The sequence below is a fragment of the Hyaloscypha bicolor genome (genome assembly GCF_002865645.1).
Source record: "Hyaloscypha bicolor E unplaced genomic scaffold K444scaffold_73, whole genome shotgun sequence".
In the NCBI taxonomy this organism is placed as follows: Eukaryota; Fungi; Ascomycota; class Leotiomycetes; order Helotiales; family Hyaloscyphaceae; genus Hyaloscypha; species Hyaloscypha bicolor.
Window position 1 is genome coordinate 393,668 of NW_020194575.1, and position 23,397 is coordinate 417,064.

At 39.0% G+C, this 23,397-nt stretch overlaps 5 protein-coding genes across 5 annotated transcripts; 2 read left to right on the forward strand and 3 right to left on the reverse strand.

The window, feature by feature from the left end:
- Window positions 1-3,713: 3,713 nt before the first annotated feature.
- Window positions 3,714-4,988, reverse strand: K444DRAFT_612894 (uncharacterized protein). Its single transcript, XM_024880230.1, has 2 exons — window positions 4,585-4,988; window positions 3,714-4,517 (listed from the first exon to the last, which is right to left on the reverse strand). The coding sequence occupies exons 1-2, from the start codon at window positions 4,938-4,940 to the stop codon at window positions 3,806-3,808; spliced, it is 1,068 nt and encodes a 355-aa protein (XP_024736728.1). The 5' UTR covers window positions 4,941-4,988; the 3' UTR covers window positions 3,714-3,805.
- Window positions 4,989-14,890: 9,902 nt separating this feature from the next.
- K444DRAFT_612896 (ornithine aminotransferase) lies at window positions 14,891-17,055 on the reverse strand. Its single transcript, XM_024880231.1, has 8 exons — window positions 16,900-17,055; window positions 16,629-16,794; window positions 16,443-16,551; window positions 16,111-16,374; window positions 15,868-16,021; window positions 15,789-15,817; window positions 15,582-15,730; window positions 14,891-15,521 (listed from the first exon to the last, which is right to left on the reverse strand). The coding sequence occupies exons 2-8, from the start codon at window positions 16,770-16,772 to the stop codon at window positions 15,051-15,053; spliced, it is 1,320 nt and encodes a 439-aa protein (XP_024736729.1). The 5' UTR covers window positions 16,773-16,794; window positions 16,900-17,055; the 3' UTR covers window positions 14,891-15,050.
- A 102-nt stretch (window positions 17,056-17,157) lies between these two features.
- On the reverse strand, window positions 17,158-19,301 carry K444DRAFT_629700 (uncharacterized protein; the record flags this gene model as incomplete). The annotated part of the gene is made up of 2 exons (XM_024883097.1): window positions 17,158-19,081; window positions 19,135-19,301. 2 exons carry the CDS (start codon window positions 19,299-19,301, stop codon window positions 17,158-17,160), a joined length of 2,091 nt encoding a protein of 696 aa, XP_024736730.1.
- A 214-nt stretch (window positions 19,302-19,515) lies between these two features.
- K444DRAFT_652777 (uncharacterized protein) lies at window positions 19,516-21,966 on the forward strand. The gene is made up of 5 exons (XM_024885829.1): window positions 19,516-20,453; window positions 20,510-20,581; window positions 20,634-20,969; window positions 21,023-21,134; window positions 21,173-21,966. The coding sequence occupies exons 1-5, from the start codon at window positions 19,987-19,989 to the stop codon at window positions 21,908-21,910; spliced, it is 1,725 nt and encodes a 574-aa protein (XP_024736731.1). The 5' UTR covers window positions 19,516-19,986; the 3' UTR covers window positions 21,911-21,966.
- Window positions 21,967-22,744: 778 nt separating this feature from the next.
- Window positions 22,745-23,163, forward strand: K444DRAFT_612901 (uncharacterized protein). The gene is made up of 3 exons (XM_024880232.1): window positions 22,745-22,824; window positions 22,895-22,929; window positions 22,977-23,163. Exons 1-3 carry the CDS (start codon window positions 22,757-22,759, stop codon window positions 23,105-23,107), a joined length of 234 nt encoding a protein of 77 aa, XP_024736732.1. The 5' UTR covers window positions 22,745-22,756; the 3' UTR covers window positions 23,108-23,163.
- Window positions 23,164-23,397: the final 234 nt, after the last annotated feature.

A 23,397-nucleotide genomic window follows, 5' to 3' on the forward strand; every position in this document is an offset into this window, starting at 1 on the left:
CGCCACAAATGCAATATTGCCCTATTATTATGAATGTAAAATTATCGCCTAAAAGCATACGCTGCCAAACGCCCCCTCCCCCATTCGACTAGCGTGTGGCGCCCCAGCCCTGTAGCAACCCCTGCCCGCCCCAAGCACCGCCTGTAAGGCCTGTAAGGCCTGTAGAAACCCCCCTAAGATTTGTGAGAGCCTGACAGGCCCCAATATACGCTGCCACTCTGGCAGCGTATTTTTTTTGGGATTTTCCTCGTTCCCACCGAGGATTTCTTATTTTCTATAGGGCATATCTCCAGGCTATAGCTATAGGGGTATAAATGCCTTGTTCCCACCGAGCCTTCTTAAAATCCTCGTTCCCACCGAGGATTTCTTACAGGCTTCAAATGCCCTAAAGGCCCTGTAGAATCTCCCTCCAGGGGCCCCCTGTTACGCCAGTCCTAATTAGTCCAAGCCACAAAAAAATACGCTGCGCGGCGCTGGCAGCGTATTATTTCGTAATGAATACCCTCGAACTAAGTACTTTATAATACATATACGAATATCCTCGGGATTCTCTTATATAGGATCTAATATCTTTTCTAAGTAGCCTCTTTTAAAAAGAGGAAGCTACTTATTAAGCGGCTTTAACTCAAAATCAGGGTGATTTTGAGCTAAGTTAAGGTTTATTAAGGATTACCGAGACATATCGAATATAAAAGAGTATATTTGTAATAGAAAGTATACTAGTAGAAGTAGTGGTTGAGTTTTTATATATAAGTAAAGTCAGGCTCGGCAAAAATACCTGAGGCATCGATACCGGTATTGATAGTATTAGGTATTTTTCAGGTATCGTAAGAATCGATACGTATCGATACCTTATCGATTCTTACCCCTAAAAATTATCTCTTTATTTTATTATTTTATTTATATAAGAATATATTCATATATAATTCCTTTGATTTCTAGTCTGTCTATTAAAAAATTTATTTACTATTATTAATAAAATTTAATAATATCTTAAATTTAAAATACCTCTCGTATTCGGAGAATTAAGCCCCGTATTCGTATTTCTTATCAAGGCACTAAATATATAAGCGAGCCTCACGAAAATCTCAAAAGCTCATTTTTACTTAAAATGGCCGCATTGAGATTAGTTTTAGCCTAAAGTATAAGATAAGTAGCTAGATAGAAAGCCTAAATTAAGGAGAATATTTGTGCTACCAAAAATTTTCTTGTAAGAGAAGTAGTTCGAAAGTTAATTGTGATTAAAGGGGAAAATTAGGTTCAGGGAATCGATACTACTATCGATACTATTGATACTATCGATACCTTACGATTCTGGCATCGATACCTATCGATACCGGAAATTTAGGTATTTTTGCCGAGCCTGAGTAAAGTAAAGTAAGAATTAAAAAATAAAGGAAAATCATATATTCTTATAGTAAGTTCTAATATTCTAGTTATTTAATTTGTAATATTTACTAATAGAATTACTATTATTACTAAGTACTTAAGTCGAGGTAATTCTAGAGGTATCATTGAGCTTCGGCTCGCTTATCAAGCGTTACTACCCCCTGATTGGGTGGCGAGGGCGGGAGGGGCCGGAGCGCTACCCGATTAGGCTAGCTCGTCACGTGTATGCATCACGTGCTCATTAATCAGATTAATTATGAATATTCATGATTAATCTGATTAATGCGTGAATAGAATATGATTAATAAGTATTTTTCGTGAATAGATTAGATTAATGGCCATTAATCTAATCTAATCTATTTATTTCTCACACTGCTCTCGGTGGGGATAGAAACCGGGCGCGAATCCAATGACGCCGCTGTACACAAAGTACCAATTAGAGAAGCTTCCAGGCCAGACATCTGTTGCTTCGACGAAAGGTTGAATTTTGATCTCCAACCCGTTGAAGGATAGAGTGTCCTTGGAAATTGCTCCCTCTAAATTCATTCCTGCGTAATTGAAGATCAAGCTTCCGTGACCTCCATAGCGTGTCGAGGAATTTGTTGCATTGAAAATTGATATGTCATTTGAGTCGCAGAATTGGCTGTAACAATCGCTAGAAGGCACGAATAGGGTATCCTATTCTATATCTCTTGCCATAATAAATGACTGAGGTGGAGTGCCCATGCTTGCGTTGATGCCGTAAAGTATGAGAGCGATGTCCTTATAACGGGTCAGCTCACTGTATACATAGCTTGGGTGTTTAATCGGATTTTATCGCCTTCAGCGAATCTCTCTTAGGGCGGTCATTCCTATCATGCTCAGTGAGAATGCGCTGCTGCGATGGGTCCGAGCGATATTTCCTCCGCGAGTCCTAGCACCGATTTAGGATTCGTCCCACCACGTTATTTCGTGAATCAAGTACTCACTTCTGAAATAGTATGGTGCTATTCGTAGATAGGCAATCGATACGTGGCAGCATTCGCCGCTCCTAAAAGCAGCAGGGTATATCGTAACTTAAGGAACTTCATCTTCGTAGAGCTTCGTAAAAGAGGGAAATACACTATTTGAAATGTCGATTCTGAAGAGTTGTTGGATGCCGGATTTTACTCTACCGTTTTTCTCTTCTGATGAGTTATTTGGAGTCATTCAGCTGATCAAATGCTGCAGGTATGCTGGGCAGGGTCGAAAACTATAATTCCGTGACGCGTTGTAACCAGAAATAGAGACCGAGATTTTGTTAGGAACTTTGCAATATTTAAGCCATTCCTAGGACATTTGGCAGGAATGTGGTGCCTTTGTATGTTTAGAGACCTTGGCTGCTGACATCAGGGATGCTTGAAACCGGCTGCCTGAAATCCCTCAAGATCCTGATAATCCCTTCACTTGCGGGCAAGCCCTTTTCTCACTTGTGACCATCACATAATTCTCGTATCAAGGCGATTGTAATTTTAACCTAAATTAGTTAAAATTGGGAGAGTGTATAATGCATCAGTTCCCTCGATAACGCCGACATCTTTTCAAGTAATTTTGAAACGGGTACAATTTTGGAGGAATTATTCGTGTCCTGGGGTTCATTGGCATCAAAAGTATCATAACCAACTAACGATCACACTCGTCTTGACCTCAACGTGATACTTGTTACTCCAGTGCAACCCAGTTCTCAAAGAGAAATTCGGACACCGTTCTGAAGAAAGGGGGAAATAATACTCACACTCCAAATACTCTATGCTATCATCGCCTTGCTCCACAAGCCCATTATTGATCATCCGAAAGAAGCGCTCCATGTGATTGAGTCTCTCCTTCGAAGTAACGAAGATAGGAGGGGCTGAATGCTCGAAGAGAACGCGAGGTTCCATCCACTCTTTAAGTCAATTTCGCAGTTCATCCCAGTCGAGGTAGTACCCATGCCACGTGAAGGGAAAACGGGAAAGTCTCCGGGGGTCGTCCCCATCGCCTCGGGACTTGAGGATCGATCAGGAGGTTTTGTTGGGAAGGCCTAAGTAGACCGCGTCGTTGTCGTCGAGCAGCTTGAAGAGCTCGAGGTGGACTTCCGTGAGTAGGGAGATGATGGTAAGCCGAGACGGATGGGAAGGAGAGAAAGAGGCCGAGGTGTTGTCGGTACTGCAGGGGGAGAGTTGAACTGAGATAGAGTCTAGTATGTCCCACAAGGGGGTCTCGATGCACTCCCACCTTCTTCCAAAGTAGCATTGGCATCTCGGGAATATCGAGTTAGCATCGCCTCACAAACTTAAGGACAATCACAAGGAACAGCCGAAATTTTACTCGCCTTCCAGATATTCATCTATTAACATTTAGCTCAACATTTGCAGCTTCTGGAAAGACCTTTGCCATAAATTAATCATAAGATAATAAATCACTCCACATCATCCTCATGAAAAACCAACGCCCGAACCTCAACACTCATCCTCGCATCTCTATCCTCAAACTCGAGATCTGTAAACGAAGTATGCGGCACCCTCCTCGCCCTCCCATCAGTCTTCGAATCGAAAATTTTAAAGCACAAAAAATCTTCTGGGCTCTGCTGGGACATATACCACCACTTATGCCCTTCACCCCCCTCCTTCTCCTTCCTCTCTTCCGATGGCCCTCGCACATCAACACTCTCAAACTCATACGTTGGATAAATGATCTTAATATTCACTAGCTCTTCTTCCAGCACAGTCCGCGCATCCAGGACAGCAAACGGATCTTTGAAGATCGTCTTGAGAGGCCGCCAGACGTTGATAATCTGGAAGCGGGACTTGAGGAGGCGCTCGGATTCGTCGCCGGGGAAATGGACTTTTACGAGTTCGGGGGCGTAGTTATAGGACTGGTCGACGTGGGCGCCGCGGACGGGGCCTTGGAGTTCGGCGGAAATTTCTGGGCCCTTCCTTGCGGTTGCGACGTCTTTGGGTGTGCATCCTTCTTTGGTAGCTTCTTCGTCTTTGGTAGTGACCCTTTCCTTGGTAGCTTCCCCACCTTTAGACGAATCCCCCTCCTCGGCAGCATCGTGTTCAAGATAAAGGAAATGCGTGTGCGCTTTCCTCACAATATGATGAAAGATCTTCACTTTACTCGCGCCAGTTCTAATCCTGTGATTAGCCTTTTTACTCCGTTTCCCTTCCCCTCCTCACCCTCTTCTCTTCCACTTACACATTCTTCAACAACTCCTCAATTTCAACATAATAAGCCGCCTTAATCTTCTCATCATCATCGAACTCTTGCAAACTCAACTTGCTCTCTTGCTTCACGAACTGGATGCCAGAGACATCGAGTGTGTGTTCCACGCCCGATCCACGCACATCATACACAGTAGCGGGCTGGAATTTGTTGGTGTTTTTGATCCGGGTTTTCTCGTTTGTGATGTAAACTGGAGGTCGAGGCCCGGGCTCGCTATAGTAGGCGAGTTCGGTGGGCACGTTGCGGGGTGCAGTGGCTGGAGCAGAGATCACCACACCGTTGTTCTGACCAGAGGGGACCAGGACGAGAGTCTCGGCCATTGATGCCATGATGGAATAAGTGATAGTTACTGAAGAGGATGTAGGGGAGAAGGCGGGGATTATATGGAGAGGGAGGTGGGGTGAGATTGTGCGAGGTTGAGGTTGTAAGACCCGAGATGGAACCGAGCGCATGACGATACATCTGCCGTTCCATCACGGTAACACAGCAGAAGCCACATGAAAAACGGCACCGAGCGTGAGCGAATTATTACTTTAATTGAGTTTTTTTCTAATTTCAGACTGTGATCAGTGGCTTACTTGCGGTTTGATGGGTTTAAGGTCAGAGTAACGTCCACTTGCACGGAGTATAGTGTGCGAGGCAGTAATTCTTGTTTTCCCAAGGTTGGTAAGTTAACAGCGAGCTTACACAACCGGGAGAAGGCAAACAAGAAATCAAATCCGAGAGAAATCAGAAACTGATCTCGGGAGGCGATAAGACGAAAGTATATTCGGTCCGATCCAAAAGCGACAAAACGGTCGCCCTTTTACGACTATAATAACATTTTTAACTACGCAGGCGCAGGCCCTAATGTTTGTTACACCGCCTTGAGTTCTGCTAAGTCGGCTACAGCGCATTGCTACAGGGCATTTCAGCGAAACCCCTTCCAAGGGGGGCGCGGGGTAACAAACATTAGGGCCTGCACCTGCGCATGCCTTCGGCCTGCAAGACATTACTAGTGTGGACAGGGGGGTGCGTGTCACTAAACAGGGAGGTCTGTAAAGGCCCATTCCCGAATACGAGCGGTTCACCAATAGGGGGTCCCCATTGCCGAATCGCGCACTACGATTGGTCAATGGGAGGGGAATACGAGATGGGGAGGCTGATTGCCTAGTCCGGAAATATTTCGGTTTCGGGGTTTATGAAAATTGAAAATATACTAATATATTTCGTATTACTCCCCTTACTTCGCCCTTTAATTTCTTGCCCTCATCTTATATTTAGGAGCTACTTTAGCTCCCCTAGCTCTTTTTGCCCTTCTTTTGACTTAGTAATTAGCTAATTCCTTTATATTAGCTTTATTCTCACGTGGCTTTTGTGACAGCGAGATCGAGGCAATGGCCAGGGTTCAAAGATCCAGGAATCTCATGTATTGAAAAATACTAAGCTGTGGAACACAGTAGGGAGGATGCCTCGACCTTTTAGTATTGTCCCGCCCAAGCATTCCGGCTTAGCTTCGTTTCGCATCTGTTCCCGATATCCTGTCCTTGGCAAATTATGCCGTTATGCCAGCCGTCACATAACCCCCCCCCTAAAGAAAAGCCTAAATGCCCTTATTTAGGGGATTATCCAGCCGCAATAGAGAAAAGGAAAAGAAACCATAATTATTGACCCCATTCCGTCTAATCCCGGTAGCTTACTTGAAATCGAAGCGTAATCTTAACTCTGCCAAAACAATCAAGTTCCTAGTATATTCCGGCCAGTCCTTCTTATCCGTTACTCGCATTATACCTATACTCATATTAATAATATGGTCTAGAAATACCGTATATGCCATAGCTAATACTAGAACTATTATTATTGAGTAATCTTTAATTAGGAGTAATAAATCAAGTTTATTTATTGAGGCAGGCTTTAATATATATAAGGCATGTAATAGTATAGTAATATATAAGTAGTTAAGGTAAGTAAGCTATAGAGTAACGCTTGCAAGCATAACTAATTCCAAGAGTTAATTCTAATAAAAGACTAATTAATACCCCTTTCTAAAGCTAGAAGCGTCTCTCTATATATTCTCTAGTACTTAGCCAAGTATATAAAGCTCTTTATTTAATTAGAAAATGCAATTTCATATAATTTATTGTGGTACGGCAGGCCGTACTCGTTGAAAATCATGTTGTTTTGGCGGTTTTGAGGTTTAGGTCACATGGCAAAGGCCGCGGCCTTTTGTACGTGACTTGCGGAAATCACATAAGAAAGCTGGTTTTTCTGTAGACTTAGAGAATAATCCTTCATGAGTATTCAATCAATTGAGCTTTTGCATACTACATACTGTTTATGCTTTACTGTTTACGCTTTTGATTTGTTATTTTGCTATCAAGTCACGTTTTGCGCTCTGGTGTACTTTATGTGGGTTTTTGTCTTATTACAGTTTCCCTCCCATATTATATAATTCTAATTATAAACTTTATTTAAAATAGAAAATTAAATTCACGATATCTAATATCTATCTATATACTATTATATATATTTATTATATTAATTCCTCTTCTAGGTTTTTGTTCTTAAAAGGCCCTAGAAAACTATAAATAGCTTTATATATATTTCCGGAAACTTTTCTAGCTTCTAATTTCTTCTAAAAACTCTTTATATTTACTTTACTATTATATTAAATAATAAATCTGAGAATATAGTTTATTAATTTTATTTAATTAACTTATAAATCGCCTCTAGTAATTCTTTCTTATAGAAATAATATAAATATAATATATATTATTAGATATAAAGTTTATTTAATCTTTTAATTAATTTATAAATTCTATTTTCGCCTCTATTTATAAATAAGCTATTATTTTATAAATCTAAAAGCTTGAAAAAGTTAATCTAATCTTCTAGTTTATATTACGAGTATAAGATCTAGGGCCTAGAAAATATAATTATACTATCTTTATTTTAATAATTCAAAGCTAAAGAGAAAAGAAGATCTTAAAGAAGCCTCGGATCTAAATAATTACAAGCTATATACGGGCCTATATACTAGCTTAAGCTCGGAGTCACATATAATAATTAGGTAACTATAAATACCTTATTTAGATACTAGATACCTCTCTCAGATATCAGATATCTTACTAGCTCTAGTCTAACTCCTACTAGTACTATATATTATAATAACCGTAATATTATTTCTCTCCTTAAAATAAGCTTATCCCCGAGCTTCAAAAGTCCCTATTTAAATTTCCAAGTTATAGGTTATATATTAAAGGCCAGGGCCTTTTATATATAACTTTAAAGAATTTCTATTTATATTATATAGTTCCGGTAGTATATTATTCTTGGTATAGTCTAACTAATAGGAAAGATTCTATAATAGTCCTAGCTATTTAGGGTTTTTATTATAGAAGCTCTAAAGAGCTAGAATACTATTACTTAATAAGGAAGTAGGATATTACTCCGGATCTGGGTTCTACTCTTTTTACTAGACTCGGTACTTTAGCTTCCTATAAAGTAGCTTTACTACTAGTATTTCTTAAACTTTATACTCCGTTTCTCTGTCTTATAGTTCTAATAATAAAGGCTCCGGATTTGCTTATCCGAAAAAAGAATTACCTGGGTTTTTATATAGCTTCTTTATGTAAAATACTAGATATATTCTTATTAATTCCGGAAGCTTGAGCCTAAAGAAATATCTTACTTAATTTAGGATTTTATATAGTTCTTCTATTTAGTAAGCTAGCTTATAGCTCGGATAATTATTCTTCTAGTACTTAGTAGTAATTCATATCTTATTTCCTATTCTAAAGTTTACTAGTTAGTAGTATTTATTAGCTTAAGTAATATAATATTCTTATATTTATATTATATTCTTCTATATTTTTTACTATAATTTATAAAGCCATATTACTAGAGCCTTTGCCTCTTATTTATTTAGCTCTTTTTTTAGGGTACTGTAGTGGGGTTTTTTCTCTCTTGTCCCGTGACTACCGTCACGTGTCCTGCTTCCCAGGCATGCTGGCGCTAGTTTAGGGGGTTGCATAAGACCTCCGTCCATATATACGATTAGCCTTCCCAATACATTAACCTTCGGAGCCCCTTATTTTTGACCATTCGTATTATTTCATTACTGGTACTGAGAGTCTTAAGATTATTACTTCTACTTATTTAGCTTCCTACCCTCTTTACCTCCACCCACGCATCCAATACCTATATATGGTCCGAAATCCATATAATAATTAAATCCCTATTATAGTACCCGATTATATTTAAGTTTCCTAATTAAATAATATCTATAGTTTATAGCCCTTTTTTATAAAAAACAGGAATTGGCCTATAGTCTTATAGATTAGAGCTATCTACTAGTAATTAATTATTACTATTTATTTGTTCTAATTATTCTAGTAGTAATTTATATAGGAATATAGCTATTAATTAAAATACTAATTAATAATTTCTATCTAGCTATTAGTTTAGGGATAATTAGTAATTAATAACTTAAGCTTTATATTAATATACTTATAAAACTTACTCTAGAAATCTAATATAAACTAGGGGCCTTAATTAGATATTATAATTTCCAGAATACTAACTTAGTAAACTATATAAGTAAGAAATAGAAGTATTAACTCTTTAGCTATTACTATATTTCAGACAGGAATTATAATAGGGCGCTTATCTAGGTAATTAATAAAAATTACTATTATATTATATTTGTTTCTATTTTCTAAACACTTCTTGAAATTTACTAATATATATTACTAGAAGTAGTTAGGAACTAGTAATAGATATAAGAGCCCTGGCTTCTTATTTCTGGGAATATAGGATTATTAGTAAATATAGTAGTTATTTCTATACTAATTAATATCTATATCTTGGCCTAACTAGTAATAGCGGGCCTAAAGAAGCTATTAAAGCTTGGCTTATTCTAGGTATTCTATTAGAGGCTATATATATATCTCCTAAATAAGAATAATATATAAGAATATCTCGGGTATTATTATATTATTAGATATAAATAGTTTATTATATTATAAAAGAGGCTATTTTATAGTATCTAAATACCTTTCTTCTTATTTCTTGCTTTATCCTATAGCTTTTCTAGCTCCGGTAACTTTTGGTTCTTACTTAATAGCTTATTTACTAGCTAGATATTATTATACTAGGTTTCTTTTTAAGCTAGACTTATAAAGGCCTTAATTAGAGCTAATTAGAGATCTCATATAATATTATTATTAATCTTTTATTATAGGAGAAGAATTTGGGTTTAGTAAACTATTATTATCTTATCCTAAATAGTTATATTTTCGTATTTCCTATTTAGGATATCTGCTTATTTATTTAACTTGCCTATCTAATATATAAGCTTAAAATAGTAATAGGAAAGATACTTTATCTAGTAAGCTTATCTTACTAAAAGCTTCTTTATAATTATAAAATACTTAAAAGCTCGGTAATCTAAATAAATTATAAAAAGTGCCTCTTATAGGCCTTTTAGCTTTGCTTACTATTTGGCTAAAAAGAAAATAATAGTAAGTATTTCTTTATTATAAATATTATAGTTTAGCTTTACTAATTATATAGTCTTAGAAAAGAATATTACCGGATACTAGAGTTTTATCTAGGAGTCTTATTATAAGAAAATACTAGCTATAACTCTATTTAATATATTTGTCTTAATTATAATAAAAAGATTTAGAATATAGTAATATAGAATTAGTACCGAGAATATAGCTTGTTTTAGTTTAATAAAACCTTCTTAATACTAATTTATTTACTTAAACGGAATTTTCTTATATAATAGAGCTATTAGAGACTTTACTATATGGCTATATTTTATAATAAAATACTAATAAAAGTTATAAAAACCTAGAAAGCCTTATATTTCTTTAATTATTTTTAGTAATTACTAGTTTTTAATAATTACTATCTTATCTGAATCTATTTTAATATTTCTAGTAAAAATAATAAAGCCTAGATATTTTATATAAATAATCTTAAACTCTGATTTTTTAATATTTATTTAGAGACTAGTATTTTATAATTACTAAAGGATTTTTTATATATAGTTTTTATATTTTAGGGAATTATTCGAGTAAATTAGGATATTATCTAAATAAGCTATATAAAAGATATTAAGGTAATTAAAAAGAATATTATTTATATATCTCTAATATATAATAGAGCTATTAGTTAGGCTTTTCTAAAGGATTTTATATTTATAGGCCTTATATCTTATATAGAATATTGTGAGTTTTTCTAATTCTGGATCTATTTAGATCTAATAGAATATTTATTAAATATCTAGCTTTATATAGATCTTGGCTTAAGCTAGCTATATAAGAGTCTTATAAATAAGGGAAAGAAAATAATAGTTCTTCTATATTAAGTTATTTAGCTTATAATAGTTAATATAGAATTAGAGAGCTTTATTAGCCTTTTTTATAAAAAGAATTAGGGATATAAAAAGAAACTAGCTTGGCTTAATAAAGCTTTATTAGAGATTCTTTTTAAGGAAATACTTAACCTCTTATAGCTTATAAATTAACTATTAATAGAACAGGAAATACCCTAGGCTCTCTGGGCTTTTGAAATTATTAATCTAAATCTTATAATTATATAATTAATATAGGAATAAGATATTTAATACTTCTTTTAAGAAAATAACTATAAAAATCTTGAATTTCTCTAGTAAAACTCTTATTAGCTATTATAACTCTATTTTTCCTAGCTATTACTTATCTGAAATAAACTTATTCTCTTATTATAATTCTAGCTTTTTATTAATCTCGAAAAATAATATTATAAAAAAAAGATTCTCTTTTATAGGTTTATCTAAAAAGCGGCTAGTAAGATATCTATAATATTAACTATAGGCCTTAACTAGATCTTATGGCTTTTCTTTAGATAATATAGTTTTAATATCCTTATTTCTAGCTTAGAAAAAACTTCTATATTTTCTAGGGCTACTTATATTTCTCTATAATATTAAGCTTAATTCTTTTACTATATATGGCTTTCTAAGCCTAATTTAGAAAGAGAATAAGAGAGTTTCCTCTTTATAAGCTAAGGTTTTTAGGACTTATTTATAGCTATAGCTTTATTTCTTCTATTTATATTTTTTAGTACTAGTTACTTTTCTCAGGTTTCAAGTTCTTATATATAGTAATTAGGATCTTATTCTAATTTTTCTTTCTAGGCTAATTATCTAGTTAGATTAATTTTCTATTCTTATAATTAATTAGAATACTAGTATTTATAAACTACTATTATCCCAAAATTATATTATACTTACCTAGCCTTATAACTAATATAGATACTAGAACTTTTTATTTATTAATTAAGAGTATAAGCTTAATATAGTAAATAATAGGCGCGGCCTACTTATTATTAAATTCTCTTATATTATAGGGTAATACTAATTAAATAAATTTAATATCTAGAAATTATTTAATTATTTTTATAAACTTGAAATTAATAAAAATATATCTATTTACTTTAGTATTAATAAAAGAAGAAGTTTTAATATCTAATTTATTATTACTAACTATATAAAGAAATATAAATGCTTTATTTCCTAGTAACTAGTTTAAATTAACTTTTACTATATTTATATAATATAGTTCTAAAAAAGAGATTTTCTTTAGGAATTCTTATTTCCCTGTTTTATATTCTTAGATAGCTTACTTATAGTAAATACTACTAGCTTGGCTATTAAGACTTGCTCTATATACTTTATCTTAGGTTCTAGATAATTCCTAAACATATAACTAAATCTATTATAATTATAATACTTGAGATCTAAGAATCCGGGCTTCGGAATAATAAGCTTATCTATTACTAGAGTCTTAAAAGCAGGCTTTATATAAGAGGTACTTCCTAAGCTTGGCTTATTTATATCTTTATTAGCTTTCTTAAATACCTGGTTTTTCTTTTTATAATAAGCTCGGATCTATTAGTTATTTATAATATAGTATTATACGAACTCTATAATATAGATAGCCGGGTTATTATAATATATAGCTATAATTTCTTAAAGCTTTTAGGTAAGCTTATTATTTAGGTTATTCTTAAGGTCCTATAAGTTAATATTTCTATTTATTATATATTTTAGGAATAGAATATAGAATTCCTAAAAAATCTAGCCCTTTTTTATAAATAGCTTTTTAAAGGCTTATCGAATATTATATTTCTTATTTAGGTTATTATATAGCTTTTCCAAATAAGTATATAGTTTTCTAATAGTCTTATATATATATTAATTATTCTGGTTTAGGTAAAGAAAGATTAGTATAAAAGTATAACTACTAATATAGCCGGAAATATAGATAATCTTAAGGTTCTTTATCTAGTAAGTATTAGAGTTATTATAAAGCTTATTCTTAATTTAAACTAACTAATTATTAAAGGTAATATTATCCTTAATTATATCTTTAAAAATAGAAGAATTAGAGAGTTTAACTAAGTATTTATTTTCTAAAATAAGAGAACTAGTTATTTCTATAGGCTATATAATAAGCTTTTTAATAATAACTTTATTCTTTTATAGGACTTATTTGATTTCTCTTAGCTAATTATAATAATTCTTACTATAAGTAAGAATATTATATATTTTTAGAATTAGCTTAATAATCTCCTTATATAAAGCCTCTGGGCTCTAGAGTAACTCTTAGAAGTCCGCCTTTAATAAGGCAGATTTCTTTTTATCTCTCTTACTATAAGTATTAACGGAATATTCGGATTTTTTAGGAGACTTAATAAAAGGCTCTGGTCTATCTTCTAGTAGTATACTAGTAGTATCTCGTATTATAGCTCCTTCTGACTTACCTAGTTATTCCGGGACTTGCTTTCTTATAGATCTTTATTTAGTAATAAGGCTACTGGCCTATTTACTTGCCTGGCCAGTCCAGGGCTTTCTTGCCTAGTTATTCTAGGGCTTTTTTTCGTTCTAATATTAGTTAACCGGTACGGGAGTAGCTATAGTATATTATATCTATACTTATTAAAAACTAATCGGGTAAATATTATTTAAATTCTCTATAAGATTAAGAAGTAGGTAAGCTTTGAATTATATTACAAGTATAAGATCTAGGGCCTAGAAGGCATAGTTAGACTATCTCTATTTCGATGATTTAAAGCTAAAGAAAGAAGAGGATCTCGAAAAAGCCTTGGATCTAAATAATTGCAAGCTATATACAGGCCTATATACTAGCTTAAGCTCGGGGTTATATATAATAATTAGGTAACTATAGATACCTTACTCAGATACTAGATGCCTCTCTTAGATACCAGATACCTCGCTAGCTCTAGTCTAACCCCTACTAGTACCATATATTATAATAACCGTAATAGTTTATTTATAAATTTCTTTTTTAAAATTTTCTGAATATTTCTAATATATAGCTAATTCCAAATTTATAATTACTATTCGAGAAAAAAGTATTATAAAAAGGCCTCTTTTTTTTCTATTAATTTTTTTTTCTCTTAATTATAATACTATATTTAGTTTTTTCTTATTTTTTGCCTTTTTCTTTTAAGTTTTCTTTAAGTCTTCTTTAAATTCCTTTAAGTATTATAGTATATATTATATATGCGGCTAGTTACGTAATATGTACTATACTATTATATAGTAGAATAGCTAATAAGGCTTCTAACCTTATTATTATAACTTTTGGTCTGTTTATTTATATAGTAAAGCTATTTCCCTATATGTATATCTATTAGTCTAAGTAACTTGTAATATTAAGCTTCTTTAAGTTTTCTTTAAACTTTTTCTAATATTCTCTTTTATTTCTTTATTTATTAAATAAATTCTTTCCTTAATACTTATTAGCTTATTATTAACTATTTGGCTAATACTTTTATAGCCTGAATTTTTTAAATACTTTAGTAAAATAAGAACTAAGCTTTACTTAATTCTAAAAAGAGCTATTTTAGTTTCTTTACTATATCTAATTAGATAATATTTAATATAATAATTAAACTCATTATAATTATAGTATTTAATAACTAAAAGATCTTTAGTTTTTATAAGATATTACTTATATTTATAAAAAGATATATATTTAATAAAAGTAATAGATATAAATTTCTTAGATTTCTTTTTATAAATATATCTCTTAGAAATATAAAAGAATATAATACTAGAAATAAATTTAACTAGAATAGCTTCTATTTTTTTATATTTCTTAATTTTTTTTATTGCTTTTGGGTCGGACCGACTATATACGAATTTGGGGGAGTGACCTTTCTGGCGTAATACCGAAGTTGGCGGCAGGCACATAGCTGGGAACACAAGATAAAGGTTTCCCGTAAATCTAGGCTCGTTAATCGAACTGGTGTTGAAAATCTGCAAGACAAGCCCAGACACAAGACTACAAGTACCCGTCTCGTCGGCAGTTATCACCGCCTCTACTCCAAAAAATCACTTGCTTGCCGTCAGAGGCAGCCCCAGCTTACTCGGGTCCAGTTCATACCATGCCAGGCACATCATCATACTCAGTAACCTCCTCCAATGCCTCCCTAAGAATCTGTATTCCCCGCTCCATCTCCTCATCCGTCAGCACAAGCGGCGGACTCATTCTCACCCGATTCCCGAAACTCGTAACCAGCAGCCCCTTCAGATTACACAGCGCGGCAATTTTCCTGCCTGTCACAGCTGGGTTGCTCTCATCAATGTACAGACACATGTCTGTACCACAGCTCACCGCCTCGAGAATGAAGGGAAATTGTGTTTGCCATTTATCAGCTTCTTTTTGGAACCAGGCTCCGAGGAAGGGGCCACGGTCCATATATCCGGGCTCATCGATCAGGTCGAGCGTTGCGTTCGTGGCGGCACATCCTAAGGGTGTGTTGCCGAAGGTGGATGCCATTTCGCCGGTGCCAACGAGGGACATGACCTCTTCGGTACCGACGATGTAGGAACATGGGTAGAAGCCACCCTGTTATTTTGTATGATCAGTGTCTGTTTTTATGGTTTGGTGAGTGTTGATAGTAAGTACCGCCATTGATTTTCCCATCGCAATGAGGTCGGGCTTGACATCTGCACCAAGATTCTCGTAGCAGAAGAATTTTCCTGTCTTGCCTGCGCCTTGACGAACTTCATCTGCCATGAAGAGGATCTTGTATTTTTTGCAGAGGTCATAGACAGCTAAAATAGTGCCATTAGCTTGTTTATTTGTCGTTCGGAGATCATTCATATCCCGTACCTCGTGAATATTTTATCTCTGCGGACGTCCTATCTGGTGTTAGTCGAAGGTGAAGTAAAGGGATTACGTTTTCACACACTCAACAGCGCCATGCAAACATTCCATAATGACAGCAGCGACACGTTCATGATGTTCGGCAAGACATTCCTTCATGGCCTGGATGTCGCCATACCCCATTATCTTCCCCGTGCTGGGGTTTACATTCGTTTGGAGCTTGCTATCTAATCCGTACTCTGTATCGTGTTTATGAATCAGCTGGCGTATCAAAGGAACACGATTTCAGGAAGTTGCTGGTCAGTCGCAAATGAAGATATCAACCTACTAGCTCTCTTTTTCGTCGAATTCTGTAAACTCCAGACGCCCGACGTCAAACCGTGGAAACTATCTCCAACACCAAAGATGAGCATCTCATTAGCTGGAATTCCTTTCTTTACAATGCCCCACTTTCTAGCTATCTTGACTGCAGTATCAGTCGCTTCGGATCCAGAGGTGGCGGAAATAACTTTGTCGTATCCGAAGCGTTTGCAAAGGCGTTCGGCGAGAGGTCCCCACCCTGCATTATGAGTTGCGAGATTTACTAGAGTGACTAAAATATGGCACCATCAGTTACATTCTCTCCGCTATTGTTTAGATTGAAAAGCTAGGTCAACGAACTCTTGTTCATCTGTTCGGCGACAGCGGCTAGAATCTTAGGGTTGCAGTGACCGGTGTTCACGGCCGAAAACATGGCAATGAAATCAATGTATTCTTTCCCATCAACATCCTGAGTGACCCCGGTATTAGCAACTTTAGTTTCATTTGGTCAATAGTAATACGATATGGAATTACGGTTAATCTCACCCAAAGTTTTGCACCTTTGCCTTCGACGAAGAATGCTGGCATGGGCCTGAACCCACCAGCAGTATATTTGTGCTCCAGCTCCACCAATTGCTGTGTCCTTTTGGACAATGCCAGAGTCTGAAGCTGCTTCTGGGTGTGAGGCATAATGGTGGTCGAAGTCTGTGGCCTATGAGATTGTGAGATTGTGAGATTGTGACGATGGGGTTGTGTTGACAGGATACGGTTTGCGCGCACAGTCGCATGCAAAGGTTCGAGATATATATTTCCCCACCTTTGGAAAGAAACAATGGCCAACATCTGGCGGATCCATCGTGGAAAGAATGGCCGCTGCCCCACTTTTGCTCCTTGGGGGATTGGTTGTCGGCGCCGAATGAAGCGGGGAAGCGAGCTGTAGATAGGGGTATTGACATATCAGCCCCCCCCCCCCCATTTATGAGTGCCAAGTGATATGTCAAACATTCAGCTGGGAAGAATCGCGATTGCCGAGTGCAGTTCACTCACAATCTTCGGCCGCAAGAGATTTCCTGAATTAGATATTCATGCCGTTCAAGTCTCCATCGAAGAACGCGGAGGGATCCCAGGTGCCAAGCAAACCATTCCAGTCTTGGTCAGAGAGACCGATCTGATTGCCCAAGAAGCGTCCTTGCGTGTTTCCCTCTGCTTGTAAAGTTGGTGTTCCTTGCTCTCTCATCGTCAGCAAATCTGATGCTGCGAGACTTTTTTCTATCTCGGCCTTCATGTTATTCAAAACATCTTGGAATAAGCGATATATCGCTTCGGCACTGGGCCAGTATTTTGCAACCTCGTCCATGACGGCGAAAAGATTCTCCAATCGCGACTGTGCCTGCAGTCCAAGAATTGAGGGGCCACTTGAGCTGGCAGATCGAGCTTCCAAACTCATTTGAATGGCTGCCGCCAGCAGCAATGTCAGTGCGGTGAAACAGCAGCGGTCGACCTTGGATGATATCAACAGTGAATTGAAGAGCTGAGAGATCGCAGATGCGGCATTGTGACAGATCTCCATGGATTTTGGGGAAGGGGCGAGAGAAAAGTCGGGTGTTCCCGGGAAAGTTGGCAAATATGACGTTCGGTAAAGCTGGAGGAGAGTAAGGTTGTAATGCAGGTGAAGTTGAGTACACCAAAAATCTTGCGTGTTTCGGGAGGGATTATTCAGATTTTGAGGAAGCCGTAGGAACCAAGCTTCAAGCTGTGAATCGAGTGTTGAGCGACTTGATTCGATGGTCTGCTCGCCTAAGCAATGACGACGAAGCGATCCAGGGGAGAAGAGTTTCAAGACTGAGATGATGATGTAGCAGAGCTTTATGTTTTGATCACAATAGTCAAAGTGAACGTTTTTGTTCAGCTGACCGTCAATTTCGATGAAGTCTTCCATAACCAAAGGAGGCTGGTCACAACCATCCTCATTGATCATCAACGGTCTTCCATGATGAAGGCTGGCAAGCACATCACATTGGAAAAGTACCCAGAATAATCGGCGTTGGATTCGGCGGTCCTGGACAGGAATGGCACTCCGACTTGATGAAGAGAGATTTCGATGACAGCCAAGACCGAAGGCAAGACGACATGCAATACCAATCCAGTAGTAGGCATTGGCTGCGATATCGTCAGCTCCTTCAAAATGCCACGTGAAGAGGAGCGCTGCCTGAACGAGGTGCTCACGATTGTTCTCATAATGGAGGTCGAACAATGCTTTGGCACGACGGAAAAGGGCCACTTTGACCAAGGATCGAGACTTTACAACTTTTGGATGTTGGCAAACATGTGCACCGGCGAGAAGGACAGGTTGAAGCAGGAGGAGCGGCACCGGATTTCCATCGTCACTGTATTGTGAGCGAAACTCTGCTTCATCAACGACAGGGAATCCCGGGTGTATCTTGGTGAAGAAATCCTCGACAAGTTGATCACAAACCTCTTTCTCGGGTAGCAAGCTGACATCGTGTGCCATATTGGAATACCATTTCACCCGTGGTAGGTCGTTGCTTGGCTTCCATGGCAATGCTGGCCGAATTCTAGGGAAAGAGAAATGAAGAGATGCATCGCCATGATACGGTGATTCTTGACCCACGAGATAAGCCAAATTTGACGTCGAAGTACCGACGTAAGCAATCCTGATGGGGTCTTTCTCATGGAACACCGAGAACGTGGGAGAATGGAAGCCACGATGAAGGAATTCAGTCAAGGCCGTTCTCGCCAACCCTTCCTCGACGATGTCGTTTTCGTTGAGGATCAAGCTATGCTTTGGCGATGGTTCGACATGCTGCTGTGGCAGAGATGGGCTCGACCCTGGCCCTGAAACTGGTTGGAGAGCAGTGCTGAGGGTGGTAATTGGTGTCGAGGACGTTCCTGACTGAAGCGGGCGTTGTCCTCTAGATCGCATGGACTCTCGGCGTTTCGAGCCCACCTTCTGCAACCGCTGGTGAAGGATGAAGAATCTGATATTTATGTCAGCGGTGGAAGATACCAAGGGGGAGACCGATTGACTCACGTGCATTCAAGGCTCCCTAATTGACAATTTGTACAGGTTTTCCCATCCTGAGCATTACATTTGACCTTTCGGCGATGGCAGATGTCGCATGCTTGCTGCTTCGCTTTGCCCTGACTTCTCGGCGCATGGTTCAATGAAGTCGGCTCAGGAACCACAGCACTCGTCATATCGGATGATATCTCCACAAGTCTGCGATCTTGGTATTCGAGGTCTCCTGCAGAATGGATGGTTCGTGTCACTCTATCGAGTGCAGCTACTAGGGGCCGTCTACTATTCTCTCGGGCCCCATCTCGGCCAAGGATGGGGTCGATGCGGGAAGCTGCAGCAGTTCAGCCGACGGTGCCGAAACGTGGAAATTAGAGCGTCGTCGGGTTGTCACTAGAGCAGCAACCATGCATGATCTGCACTATCAGCAGCAGATCAACACCTTACCGTCGGCGTCGTCAGCGATGGAGAAGAGAAGGAGAAAGAGAGAAGTGGATGTCGTTCATCCTCGGCGCCGGAAGCGAATCCTTACACACCTACCCCTGCTTGCCTGGACCCCTTATCCAACGTCTCTCATCTCCGACACCTTGGTACCTTGATAACGATAGACAGGACTTGCTTAATTCGGCAAGTATCGGCAATCCACATGGTTTGTCTTCAAGCTGGTCGATTTCAGCCATGGTTATAAGAAGAATGGGTAAACTCCGACCCCACCCTGCGAGTCTGTAGCCGAATTCCTCAGCTCAGGTCCCATCTCAGATAAGGGCGTGAGTTTCATGGACATAAGTACCTCTATGCGGTCTCCCGCATGGTGGCACATCTTGCTCACTCTCTAGATAACCAATAATCTCACTCACGTCAGTCGTCATGGCTTCTCCAGCAAATCTCGCACTCGATGGTGGCGATCCTCGACAGGAAGGTGGACTTGGGGTCTCAAACTACCCACCACAGATGATTCGCAAGCTTCACGACCCTACTATATCATTTGAAGAGTATCTCCATTACGCCAAAGAATCTCGAGCTTGGGAAGCAAGTGCGGCAAATGCGGAATCCACATCTCTCGAAGGATCTGCTTTGAAGAGACGCTTCAGACTCGGAAAAGAGAAAAAGATCATTCAGGGAGAAGCCCCTCAGCCAGCGATTGGTAATGCGATAGCTACCGAGAAGCATTCCTTGGCCAAGGAGTCGCTGAAGAATGGTAGCGTCACGGGAGTGGTGACATCAAACGTCACTGATGATGAGTGGTCGACTGCATCCAGGGCTGCCCGGACTGCAACTTGGGGAGCCGTGTTCTTCTTGCTCACAACCGATATCTTGGGTCCTTTCTCTGTTCCGTGAGTTCTCTTCTTCTTACCTAGAAGCGAAGGAAATAGCTGACTTCGAATCTCAGATGGGCCATTGCTCAGACTGGATTTGGTCCTGGATGGGCTTTGTACACCTTATTTGGAATTTTTGCTGGCTAGTAAGATCTCATCACTCCGTTCTTATTTGTATGTTCCTGACACTTGATTCAGCTCTGGTTGGCAGATTTGGGTGATGTATATACACCTCGACTCGGATCGTCATCCCTGCAAATCGTACGGCAACATAGCATACCGAATCTTCGGTCCTTGGGCCAGGTATTGCGTCAATATGCTGCAATCCATCCAACTTCTGTTTATCGTGTCTGGCGTAGTCCTATCAAGCGGCCAGTCGATTGCGCAGATCTCGAAGAATTCCATCTGCTACATCATCTGCATCTTCATCTATACAATCGCAGGCATGTTTGTTGGACAAGTCAGGACTTTGCAGAGGTTTGGTTGGTTGGCGAATCTCGCGGTTTGGCTCAACTTGCTCATCATGTTTATTGTGTAAGTCAACATTACGCTTTTCTAGCAGACTCATGGCTGACAACGGTGCACAGCATGGGAGTAGCAGCGCACTCATCACCAAACTACCAAGCCACACTAGCATCCTACAGCATTCCAGAAGGCCCCGTAATCACCTACGCCGGAACACCTCCGGGAACAACTTTCGTCACAGCCCTCAACGGCCTCAACCAAGCGATCTACAGCTACGAGTGTCGATGATGTTCTGCGAGTTTATGTCCGAGATGCGCAAGCCAACCGACTTTTGGAAAGGTCTGATCTGCGCACAAGCCGTTATTTACACCTGCTACGTCACCTTCGGCATGGTGGTTTACAGTTTCCAAGGCCAGTTCGCGTTCAACCCCGCTATGCAAGGCTTGTCGCCGTCAATTAGCAAACGGGCGGAATATTATGTTCCTATTTTCTGGCCTGATTGCCGCTGTCTTTACAGTAATATTGGGATCAAGGTCATGTATGTCAACGTCCTTCAGGAGCTTTTGCATGCCCCACCCCTCACCACCAAGACGGGGAAATGGCTCTGGATTAGTCTAGTGCCTGTCTATTGGTCCGTAGCATTCATTATATGCGCCTCCATCCCCCAATTCAGCTATATCTCCGGTCTCGTCGGCGCAGTTTGTATCCTGCAATTCACATACACCTTCCCTCCGATCCTCATGCTCGGATTCGAGATCAAGAAAGGGGCGATCCTACCATCGGAGGTCTTTGACGCTGTGACCGGCACCTTTACGAGGGAAGACGGCGGTGTGAAGAGGTGGGCGAGAGGCTTCATGCAGAAGTGGGGTGTCAATGCTTTTAATGTTTTCTATGCGATTGGTGCTACGACAACGGCTGTGCTGGGTATTTACTCCAGTGTTGTCAGTTTGATTGCTGGGTTTAAGGGATTGACTGTGGCGACGAGTTTTTGGTGTGCTGCTCCTGTGTGATGCTATTCTGGGATGTTTATATGTGCCATACGTTTCGGACTCTCACCACATTGAAAGTCTCTTGCAAATAAGCGAATAAAAAGGGGAAGCTCATGTGACTTAACCCTTTGTAAGATTTTAAACAAGTCAGAAATTTATGCAATCAATGTAGATATACTTTCAAGTGCCCTTCAATCTTGTTAATTCTTTTATATTATAATGCCTTCCATCAGCTCTGAGTAGAATCTTCTCCTTGGCTGTCACGTGCAGAACGACCGACGCAGTCGCCCGGTTTTGGCAGGCTCCATTGCAATAAGCCTGGCATTTATCCGCGCATTTTTGTACTTTCATGTGCATGTAATCTGTCGTATTTTTTTCTTTCTTTTTCACACATGTAGCGATTTGCTTTTCTTCTGTTCATCCTGTTTTTAAGCAGTTGACGTTGTTTGACGATCGCCACCAACTGTACTGTAACTCTTCCCTGCTCAGTGCCTGTCAAAGCGGGGGCGCGGCAGTCCACACCGCACAACAGAGGCGTGACCCCACGGGTATGGCGTCCAACAGTGCACCACCAGCGCTCTCAGAGGCGCTGCCACCCGAGAATCTAGCTCCGGGTCCATTAACTTCCAATCCTCACATCGACACCATCCCCGCCGCCGCCCTCGAAGCCGGCGACAACACCGAGACAGACGACGGCTATTCCAGCAGCGGCGATGCCGCCTCCAGCACCACGTCCCTCAGTTCCAGCATCAAAGCGCACGTGTGGGAGAATGGCCGCAGGTACTGTACAACAAGTTCCGGGAAGGCCAGTATGCGCTCCCGAACGATGAGGGCGAGCAAAATCGAGAGGATATGAAGCATGAGGTGATGCTTATGCTGTGTAACGGCGGGCTGCATTTTGCGCCTATTAGGGAGAACCCGCAGAATATTGTCGAGTGAGTGAGCAGAATTTCAGCTTCCCAAAGGCAGCTTTGTTTGAGTTGAGCTGGGGCTGAGATAAAATAGTCTTGGAACTGGGACGGGGATTTGGGCTTTGGATAGTAAGTGAAATGTTTGAGGCGCGGATGTGAAGTGCTGATGTGAGTAGTAGCGGACAAGTATCCGAGTGCTTTAGTTGTAGGAGTTAATCTGAGTCCAATACGAAGACAACGGCATAAAGTATCGGGAATACAGGGCATTAGGAAACTTTCAGGCTCTCCAGCGTACAGATCAAGGTAGCAAACTCGCTACAAGGCCCTATATTTCCAGGCCCTGCCCCTAAAAGCACATTTACGCCTTTGACAAGGGCTACTATACCTTTTCAGGGCTTCTTCCCTGTACTTACAAGGGAGCCTTTGCTAAAGGGGCCTATAATAGTTACTTGTTTAGCGTCCGAGCGCTGTGGTTACTCTACTAATAGCGCTATAACCCTAGAAGATCTACTTATCCTATGCGAATATCTTATAGCGCCTCTTTATATAGATTTAGGGAGTACTACCTAGAGTTATAGGGGCTTATAGCGAGCTTCT

What these genes read in the sequence shown, in the direction of transcription:
- K444DRAFT_612896 (XM_024880231.1), bottom strand. Translation starts at nt 16,772, where the DNA reads ATGCCTCACACCCAGAAGCAGCTTCAGACTCTGGCATTGTCCAAAAGG. An exon ending in CGCCGAACAGATGAACAAGA is followed by an intron (nt 16,375 to 16,442) that starts GTTCGTTGACCT and finishes GCCATATTTTAG; the next exon opens with TCACTCTAGTAAATCTCGCA. An exon ending in AGAGATAAAATATTCACGAG is followed by an intron (nt 15,731 to 15,788) that starts GTACGGGATATG and finishes GCACTATTTTAG; the next exon opens with CTGTCTATGACCTCTGCAAA.
- K444DRAFT_612894 (XM_024880230.1), bottom strand. Translation starts at nt 4,940, where the DNA reads ATGGCATCAATGGCCGAGACTCTCGTCCTGGTCCCCTCTGGTCAGAAC. An exon ending in GAGGAGTTGTTGAAGAATGT is followed by an intron (nt 4,518 to 4,584) that starts GTAAGTGGAAGA and finishes TCACAGGATTAG; the next exon opens with AACTGGCGCGAGTAAAGTGA.
- K444DRAFT_652777 (XM_024885829.1), top strand. Translation starts at nt 19,987, where the DNA reads ATGGCTTCTCCAGCAAATCTCGCACTCGATGGTGGCGATCCTCGACAG. An exon ending in TTGGGTCCTTTCTCTGTTCC is followed by an intron (nt 20,454 to 20,509) that starts GTGAGTTCTCTT and finishes TTCGAATCTCAG; the next exon opens with ATGGGCCATTGCTCAGACTG. An exon ending in TTTGGAATTTTTGCTGGCTA is followed by an intron (nt 20,582 to 20,633) that starts GTAAGATCTCAT and finishes CACTTGATTCAG; the next exon opens with CTCTGGTTGGCAGATTTGGG.
- K444DRAFT_612901 (XM_024880232.1), top strand. Translation starts at nt 22,757, where the DNA reads ATGCTTATGCTGTGTAACGGCGGGCTGCATTTTGCGCCTATTAGGGAG. An exon ending in AACCCGCAGAATATTGTCGA is followed by an intron (nt 22,825 to 22,894) that starts GTGAGTGAGCAG and finishes GAGATAAAATAG; the next exon opens with TCTTGGAACTGGGACGGGGA. An exon ending in GGGGATTTGGGCTTTGGATA is followed by an intron (nt 22,930 to 22,976) that starts GTAAGTGAAATG and finishes TGATGTGAGTAG; the next exon opens with TAGCGGACAAGTATCCGAGT.